The following is a 9,596-nucleotide window of genomic DNA, read 5'->3' as shown; positions in this document are numbered from 1 at the left end:
TTTTCTAGGAAGTTGCAAGTAATTTGAACCAGACAGGTAATTAACGATCTTAGGAAAGCAAGGGTCTCTAATGTGTTGAAATGTGTGTTTGTAAGACAAAACCCAGTCCTCTGAGGACTCCATCCCGGCTGTGTTCACCCTCAGCGGGCTGACGTGGACGCATCTGCACCTCTTGGTGCTTCTTGTCTGGAGCTGTCGCCAGTGGGCAGAAATCCTGCAGCGGTCCCTGCAGATACCATGATTGATTAATTTTTGTTTTTATGTATTTATTTTCCCTTGGCTTCTGCTCGTGTCGCTGGGCATGAGTGCCACGCGCAGTGAAACAGCGGGCGGTGGGTGCAGCCAGCCCGGCGAGCGTGGGCTCCCGCTGAGCATCGCGGATGCTTGAAGTGACTTGGAAAAGGGAAAATGCAAACTACGCTTTCCCTCATTTCCAGTACTGTAGCCTGGCCAAATCTAGAATTACATGTCACTGCTGCAGCTTTCCTTCAGAACAAAGTGTGGAAAATGCAGATGATTTCAAACTTATGTAGGTTCTGAAGACGTTTTCAGCTTTGTTTGCTTCTTAAGGTTGTGTTTGAAAACCGGTGCTTTGTGGTGGGAATGAGGTGAAGGTTGCTTGCCGTTCCGGGTAATCTCTGGCAGCATAAAGGGAAAGTGGTAACAGCGCTGGATTTTAAACCATCCTGAAATTTAATTCAGAGTTTGGATCAGAAAACAAAAGCTGCTTTGTCTTTGTGTATGTATTTATTTATTTATTTTAAGTTTATGGAAATCTGCTTGATGAAACCAAGCCACTTGAGGGGCTGCAATGCAGTGTTTGCCCATGCCAGGTGTGTTATGGCACATGGGGACACAGCATAGCCATGAAACAACTGTTCCCAAATCTTTAAAAATGCTGCAGAGGAATCGGGAGTGGACTGACAAGCTTAATTAGTGCCACGGCCAGACCTTGGGGAGGGAGGAATTAAAAAAAATGAAGGCATTTTTCCTGAGGGAGGGAGATGACGGTGGAGGAGAGGTGTGGGGAGGGAGCCCTGTCCACAGGATCTGCCCTCTGCCCCCAGGAGCCGGTGTCTTTTACAGATGTGGGGTTTGAGGGAACTTGAGAACCGCAGGGAAAGCGAATGTTTTTCGCACAGGTGAGCGGTGTTCAGCAAGAACCTGAGTACTCCGGACAACGATACACTTAAAATAGGTGGTGATGACAACCCGGGGGGCAACCTGGGAGGGATCCTTCAGGCAATTTGTGATCGTGCAGCAGGCTGGGATGGTACCGGCTGCAGGTGGGGTGTGACAGGGCTGGGTGATGGCCGTCGGGGCCTGCTCTGTGTCAGGTGGGGCCTGGTGGAGCAGCTCAGCCGGCGGCCATCTGCTCGGCAGGCCCCGCTGCACGGCCGGGCTGGGAGGAACGAAGTACCGGTGCTAACAAGTGGCTTCTCTTCACGTTCAGCCTATTTTCGTCCTGAGCAGAGGGCTGTGGCCATGGTTAGCACCTGTGTGGCTCGTGCTCCTTGTCCACGTTGAGTTGTTGGTGTCTGGGGTTGGTCTGTGAGGGCGCTGAGCCGGCAGGCTCCTGCCCACCCCTCTGCACGCACTGAGCTTTTCAGTGAGTAGAAGACACAACATTTTGAAGAATCATAGAATCATAGAGTATCCCGAGTTGGAAGGGACCCATAAGGATCATCGAGTCCGACTCTGGGCACCACACAGGTCTACCCGAAATTTTAAACCATGTAACTAAGCGCACAGTCCAAACACTTCTTGAAGAACGTGTTTAGATTACAAATCAAGCTAAAATAGGTTGAAAGCTTAGCACAAGTAAATTCCTGCTCACGTTGTGACTCTATATGACTGCACATGATGGTCTCTGTCGTCGTTTTGGACTTTGGGAAGCGCAGCTGTGCTCGAAAGGCGCGGAGGAAGGGGTCAGCTCCGTGCTGAGGCCAGGAGGGCCCATTCTGGTAGCTGACAGACTGCTTCCTTCTCGCTCCTTTTGATGTCTGCAGACTAAATGCTGCGTGGAGAGAAAAATTCAATTCATTTGAAACATTTTGCATCAAAATGACATGCTTTAATGTATTTTCTTCTGATGTTTAAATTATCTTTTCATCTCATGAAGGGGGAAGGAAAAAAAAAAAAAAAACATGTTTGTAGTTAAAGTGCCCAAGCAGAACTTTAAACAAAGGTCTGGAAGAAGAGGAAGTCTCAACGTACAGGCAGCTTTTAAGAGCAGATTTTTTTCCCCCCCTCCTCCTTGGCTCTCTGAGACTTGTAAACTGAGGAGATTTATTGCTGCCCTTCCAAATGCTGCTTTAGAATTAAGAGTTCAAATTTCTGAAATTCCTGGAGCCCTCAGGAGGGAGAGGGATAAGGGAAAGTGATGATGGGAAGTGCAGCGGAGCAAACTGAAGGGTTTTCCGGGCTGCCTCTGCCAGCTGTGGCCGCGGGTGTCCTTCCTAGGAGGAAATCAGCCAAACCTGCGTCAGGAAAACTCTTGGAGTTGCTAACCGATGATTACGCTGTGTTTGGAGGAAATTGAGACTTCTTTAGTATCTGCAGTTATTGCCAATAATTTTGTGATCTGATTCTGTCTTGGTATCTTGCCGAAAACACAAGCCTTAGCAATTTCACCAGTATCGCATCAAGGGAAGGACACAAAGCAATGGGTGTTTTTTCTGTTTTGTAGTGTATAATCTTAAATATCCTCACTTTATTACTAAAATAACATGTTTTGAAACCACGACCTGTTATGTTTTTTGCCTTCAAACATGAGAACAGATGCTTCATGCAGATCCAGGAGCAGGTACAGGTGAACTTGATTCCCCTTAGGTAGACCTGGCATTAGAGACTTCCAGGTGAAGTGCTCTATCTCTGACACAGATTTCCTCACGTGCACCTTTTGAAACCGCGTTAATGTGACTTTTGGGATAGAATGTCTCTAATGCATCCTTTCTGATTTTTTTTTTTTTTGCAGAGGATATTCAACTCCTTTGTGTACACGGAGAAAATATCGAATGGAGAAAGTGAAGTTCAACAGGTAAGTCAGACCCCCCTGCCACCTACTGCTGCCCTGTGGCACAGACAAAAGCTCTGTTTTGCTTCACAAACACAGTCAGCTTAGCACTTACAGTTCTGTCTGAATTTATTGTGGCCACTTTTCTAACATGCAACACCAAGGAAAATAAGTGGAATAGAATATAAATGGAAATGTATTGTATGAGCTGACCGTGTATTTGACAGTTTTCTTTCGTCTTGGAAAGCCTTTCCATCTGCTTTCTGTGGGTCCTTCCCTTTGGAAACAAAAAACAAATGCAGAGGTGGGGCCCTTGTGTAGTATCTCACGTTAATTGACTGGTTTTCACATTGGAAGTGTCTCTTTTAAAACTGTTTTCATTTGAGGTGAAAACACTAATATTGTTTGTAAATGTGGAAATGGTATCAATTGCTGTGTGTAAATAAGGGACAGCTGCAGCCTCCTGTAACAGTTGTTTTAGGATTTTTTGTTGTTTTATGTGTTTTCTTTCCCCATATGAGATCACATTTGAAGATGTGGGGAAAATAAACTTTCAATTTAACATTGAGGTGATGTATCTTTTAACATGCAGGCTGTTTGCATTTTAATGCATGTATACCTTTGGAAAATTAGTGGTGGATAAATTTCAAGACAGATCAAAGAGATCCAATTTTCATCCTTAAGAAATGAAGGTACTGGTTCTGTACTCTCCCACTTGCACCTTCATTCGGAACATGATGAATTTTGGTAGCAGTGGCAGGCACTGCTTGGGGGCTGGAACAAAGAACCGTCTTTTCCTTCCAGTTGAAGCACAGACTCATTTGTACAACCTTCAGTGAGTAACCTGACCTTCTTAGACCTCTATCAAACCAGTTTTAATGTTCAGCGAAAACAAAAGTGCCTCAGAGTGGAGCTTTCCCTGGGGAAAGGGGAACTGCTCTCTAGCTGTGCAGGTAGTCAGATGTGCATGTGAGCTCTGTTGGATGTTTCCTAGAGCATATCGTATGTGCACGCGTGCATTAAAAAGAGCCATGTAATAGCAGCAAATTTATGTTTACTGTAAAATAGTAAAATTGCCAGATACTTCTTTTTTTCTCCAAGGAAAAAGTCAAAGCAGAGTTGGATCAAATGAGATTTTAAATCTCTGTGCGATGTATTTAAGCTTTGGGTGAGTTTGAAATAGAGAGTGGGGCTCAGCTCCTCTGCTCTTTCCGAACAAACACAGTGGCTTTTGATAGGATTATGATCAATGTGGGAACTTGGTTAATCTGCAGAAAATGGGGGAGTGCAGGAAAAGTTCCAGAAACGCTGGGTTTCTGTTAGACAAAAACCGAGTCTTTGGTGTAGGAATCCTATACCAGCACTAAACTGCAGTGTGTAGTAATGCTGACAGACAACTGTGATAATATACGGCCGTGTGAGTAATGATAAGGGGTTTAAATTAGGCTGTTAGAATGACATCATGCAGATTTTAGGATGAATTTGTCTGTTAGCTAAAAAGTGGTAAGGTTTGCTTAAAAAAAAAAAGTTGTTTGCACTTAACCTTTGGTACTGCTTGTCTCTGTTTCAGATTTTTGTTTGGTGAGTTACAGATGTATGTAAGAAATGATAGAAGAAACTAGAGCAAAGACTTAATTCTAGTAAATTACCCCAATGCTGGCATTAACAATTGCTTGACCCTGTGGATAATGGTGTCTCAACCCCTCTGATGGAAGTTAAGCATTATGGGGGTTTCTCCTAGCTGCAGTCAGCTAAGGAGCATTGATCTAAGTTTTTCTGGAGGTGTGGTCTTGTTGTGGGACCCTGCCCTACACGTGCAGTTTGGCTGCAGAAGTGGAACTAAACAAAAAAAATGACAAAAGCTGTTTTCACCTAAAGCTGAGGGGAGGGCGCACGGAGATTTTGGATGCCCGAAATGGGATGCTGTGCAAGAAGCCCGCTGCTGGCAGGGCACTGCACCCTCACTTCTGCTGCCAGCTGCTTTCCCTAGGGGCCGAGGTCGGTGGCACGCGCAGGTGCGCTCGCTGCAGAAGAGGAGCTGTGGCGTGGCCTCACAAGTGTCAGCCCGAAACCAGCCCGACATCTCCACCGAAGGCTTCGCTGGCTTTGACTCAGCGATCGGGTTTTCACAAGTGTTTCTGGGTGGTCTGTACACCACAAAAGGGCCATGTGGGCTAGATTATACGTATCAGATGGCTCTTGAAAGCCAAAAGTGTTTTCGGGAAACCAAGAAACCGAATTAAAACTACTTTGAAGTTTTGACTATAGATTCTGCCCTTAGAAAAAGGCACTGCTTGTCTCCCGGTCACAGATGGACGTATTCACTCCAAGTAGATACAAATAACTGTCTAAACACTGTAGGTAGTGTGATGAATTCTGAGCTGTCAGAGGAGAAAAACGAGGCCCCGGTGAAGCGTAATTACTGCGGTTAAAAGCTCACCAGTGAAGTGGATAGCAGAATAATTGAGCACTTCTGTCTCATTAATAACTGGGTCTTCGAGCCCTAATGAATCACAAGCGATGTAACTGAGTTTTATGAGTAAGAGTAGAGCATCGAAGGGGATCATCTTGAGCAAATGCAAACAAATGTAAGCAGATTTCAATCCCCTGTCATTTTTTTCCTGCTTTTGTCATTCATTAACATTTTCTTAGCAACTGATACCCGAAGGCAATTAATTACGGTTATGTCAGCTGGGATTTTTGTCTGGCAGGCCACTGGATTGTTGTGTGGGTTGTATTTTTATATTCCAAACTGTGTAAATAATGACTTCCAGTTTGTTGGGAAAGTGGAAAAACTACAGCTGTTGGCCTTCAGGCCGAACAATTTAATGCGCTTGGCTTTCTTCGTGCCACACAGGGAGAGGTTTACCTTTTGACGTTAATCTGCTTACACTTTTAAGGTCGAGAGTTGTAGGACTGCCATCCAAAGTATCCTTTTTCACTTTGAACAGGTTATCAAAAATGGGATGACAGTTGCCAAAAATAACTTGAGTAGCTTTCCTGACAGTTATTTCCGTAGCAGAGAACTCGTACACTAAGAAAACTGTAGTGGTGTGAACTCATGATGTAAGAAGGTGGAAAATGGTTAGTTTTAGTCTAGGTTAGCCCTTTTTAGGGAAGGCAGCGTGTGTTCAGCATCGTGTCAGACGTCTGGGTTCTGCAGTACAGAGAGCGTGACACTGGAAACCAGAGAGGAAGGTGGACGGCGGAGCAGCCCCAAGCAGGTGCGTGTTGAGCGGCCTCATGCAGAAAGTTTTGTTGCTTGAGCTCTAGCCAGAGAACTGAGAGCGCAGCAGCCACGATACCAGCGCAAATCCCAGGGGCTGTTCCAGGGAGCTGCTTCACCAGGTGGGTCCCCTCTTCCCCGCTGCCTGAACCTTTCTGTCTTGCAAATTATTCCAGTCTCAAACTGGGTTACTCAGTTCCCTTTTGATTGTAGTTGTGGGCTAGGCTAAAATACCTCTAGGCTCAAAACCAGCCTAGGAAATGATGCATGGTAAAACAGATTTATTTAATTTTAATCTTCCTCCTAAAGGTGGCTATGTCTCCTTGTCCTTTCTGTCCTGATGGCACAACCAAAGTCAGACAGCAGCACGCCCATCCCGAGCCCTTAGCCCTGCCCTGCCTCCTGCAGCGGTGGGACCGCGGTCGGGCCACGCAGCTCCGCAGGGACGTCCCTGCAGAGAGAAGTGTGTGGTCGCGTCTTGTGGTTCCACAGAGCCTGCCCGTGTGCCCCTGGTGACTGCTTTAATCGAGATGGCCAGTTGTGAGGACACACGTGTCCCTTGAAAATCACCCTGCTGGAATATTCCTGGGCATGGTCACTGAAGTTTGAGGTCTGGGAAGGATGGGGACAGAGGGAAGGATTTTATTTTGCAATACATAAATGCGCTAGCAGTGAGATATGTCTTCTGTCACTGGGTTTTACCTGATTTAATAGCTCCTACTCTTTATGTAACTTCTAAGTGTGGAGCTGGAAAAGTCATTTCCTTTCCTGATAGCTCATCCAGAGCATAATTATCAGCTATAAAAACATCCATAATAACCTAGAGAATCAATTTTGTGTAAAGCTGCTAGGAGCTGCTCAGGAATTGAAGGAAGTTGGTTAGGAGGCTCAGGAACAGAATTTTAAGGCAAAACACATATATTTGCACGTATACATGTTTGTTTCTAATAGAACCAGGTTACCTAAAGGATTCTTTGATGAATAGCGTATCTTAAATAAGTAAACCTCTGAAAAACCTCTGAAAGCCGAAATCATCAGTGGCTTGTGGTTGAGTTGATGGGATTATGTCTGCCTCAAAAATGCCTTTTGGAGAAAAACAAAGCGTTCTCGTTAGAACGGCAGAATATATTTTTAATTTAGAAATGGTGCTCGTTTTTCAGAGTTAAAGCTCAATCAAGTGGTTGAAAAAAATCAGACATCAAGTGAAACCCGTTACCTAATGTAAAGCAAAACTTCTATTTTGTTGTTTACTGTTGTTGCAAGGCACACCTAACTGTATTTCTTGTTAATCTGCTGGAGAACTTTTCATCCAAGTTCGTAGATCCCCTGTTCACGGAGTTCTGTCTGCGTTGGTCCTATGCTCCCGATGGACGGTGTTATTTCAGATACTGATCTTGCTGTCGTGCATGGGCGAGTTCTGGGAGGCGCGTGTTGTTCACGCTTGAGCTGCAATCGTTAGAAATTGGGCACAAGTGGGGTACGGCTGCTGGGGCACTCTCGGTGGTAGGACACCCTTCTGAGCTGCTCTTAGATATGTAGCGCCGCCTGAGCGAAGTGCACGCGGTCCTGTGGTTGTGAAGGGGTCTCAGGGATGTCCGAGGTGGCAACTTGCACAGAGCTCTCTGGTGACTATTGTCAAAGGAGCTCCTACAGAGGTCAGCTTTCCTTCTGAAAATACAGCAAGGGATGGACGTGGAGCTGCCCAGACCCAGTCAGACACAGAATTTGGGAGAACTCCCTAAAGATTAAATAGCCATTTTGCAAACTATCTTAGCTTTTCGTCCCATGAAAAGCATTAGACAAATACAAATCCCAGATGATGATATTCTGGGTTCCTTTCACTGGATTGTTGTGCTGTTTGTAAATAATGCTCGGTGTGTTTTATTTTTCCTACCATCAATTGAAATGCTGCAGTTCTGGACTTGGCTTCTGGGAGTTTCATCATCGCTGCTGCTCTCCCATTTGTTTCAGTGCTCCTGGGCTGCTCTCATCTTCTGGATTCGTGGAAGACTTCCACACAACCGGTGCAAAACGGGTTTTTGGAACTATTTTGAGAAAAGAAGGAACGGATTTCGTAAACAATTAATTGTTGGTGAGACTGCTGGGGACTCCCCGTGGTTCTTCCTCTGTAGGGTGGGAGAAACATTGCAGCACTGCCTGCTAATGACCCGAGTGGCAATTAAAGGACAGCCTCTGCAGCCTCCCAATGTTTTAGCACGTGACTTGTCTCGTGTCACTCAGGGCATGGCCCTTGTTGGCAGACACGGCTCAAATTTCCAAAGGAAACGAGCACGGTGAAAAATCAAGATTTTACTGTTAAGCATGACATCTCCCTGGCTGGGAGCCACGATATGGTCACAAGATGTTGAATTTTACGTCAGTTAATCATGAGGCTTGTGATTAAAGACAATCTGTACGGCGTTTAACATTTTTCCAGAATAATTTAGGGAATTGTGGCCCTTTCTCTAGCTTCTGCTGTGGACCACATTTGAAATCCCTTTCCTTTGGTATATCTTGGGAAACCTTGCTAAAATTACTGGAGGATGGAGTGCCTCAAATGAGTGGTGTTCCCTTTGAAGAAATGTGTGTTGGAAAGTAGTTTCCTGCCTCCTGATGCAATGATCTAGAATATATTTTCATTATCATCCAGAGAAGGAAGAATGATTTGAAGTTAATGCAAAGGTGTACGAATAACCTGGCGGTGGTTCTGCGTCCTTTCTGGAGACAACAAGACCCTCTTCGGAGTCTGTACAGAAGCAGCGGCTTCTTCAGGAGCCCAGCAGGCTGGGAATAAGTATGGGAAAGACCTCTTAGAACAGGGCTCTGTGGATCCATAGTACCGTGATGTGATGCAGCAGGGGGGTGCGTGATGGCCGTCTTTTGTTCCAGATTCTGCTGGTTCATAAATGGGGTTTAAAAACAAAACCGCTGCCTGAACTCGTTAGTGTGTAAGCAGCGCTTCCCGAGGAGCCCGGCGGCACTAAATCCCCCCTGTAAGTCCGTTAGGGCATCCATGCCTGTCAGCCTCATTGATACATATTTTATATACAGTCTTCGATAACATGAAAAATACCTTGGCTTTTGAGATGCAGCCAGAACTAAAACCTGACCTCGGAGCTCTGCTTTCCCTCAGCGCCCCCTGAAAAAGGAAGACTTCAGAGCAGCGGGGCTTTGAGGGGAGCGAGGCTTTAACAAAGCTCCAGGGAGCGATGCAAATGAGCAAAATGTCTCTGGGAAAATTAGGGAAGCTCCCTGATGTTGTGATGAAAGGTTGTCAGTGGAGATGGTGACAATTGAAGTGCATTACCCATGGGTGCTGCTGTAATAGGAACAGGTGTTACTGTCCAACCTGTC

At 45.5% G+C, this 9,596-nt stretch overlaps 1 protein-coding gene across 2 annotated transcripts in view; it reads left to right on the top strand.

The window, feature by feature from the left end:
• CACHD1 (cache domain containing 1) overlaps positions 1–9,596 on the top strand; it is a 102,760-nt gene that overhangs the window by 32,716 nt on the left and 60,448 nt on the right. For both annotated transcript variants that reach the window (XM_080603368.1, XM_080603369.1), the window contains exon 2: positions 2,978–3,040. In XM_080603368.1, the coding sequence (XP_080459494.1) occupies positions 2,978–3,040 (63 nt within the window). The remainder of the gene's footprint in view (positions 1–2,977; positions 3,041–9,596) is intronic.

The sequence above is a fragment of the Anser brachyrhynchus genome, assembly GCF_964034855.1.
Source record: "Anser brachyrhynchus genome assembly, chromosome: 8".
Lineage (NCBI taxonomy): Eukaryota > Metazoa > Chordata > Aves > Anseriformes > Anatidae > Anser > Anser brachyrhynchus.
This window is presented reverse-complemented; position numbering and strand designations above follow the sequence as displayed.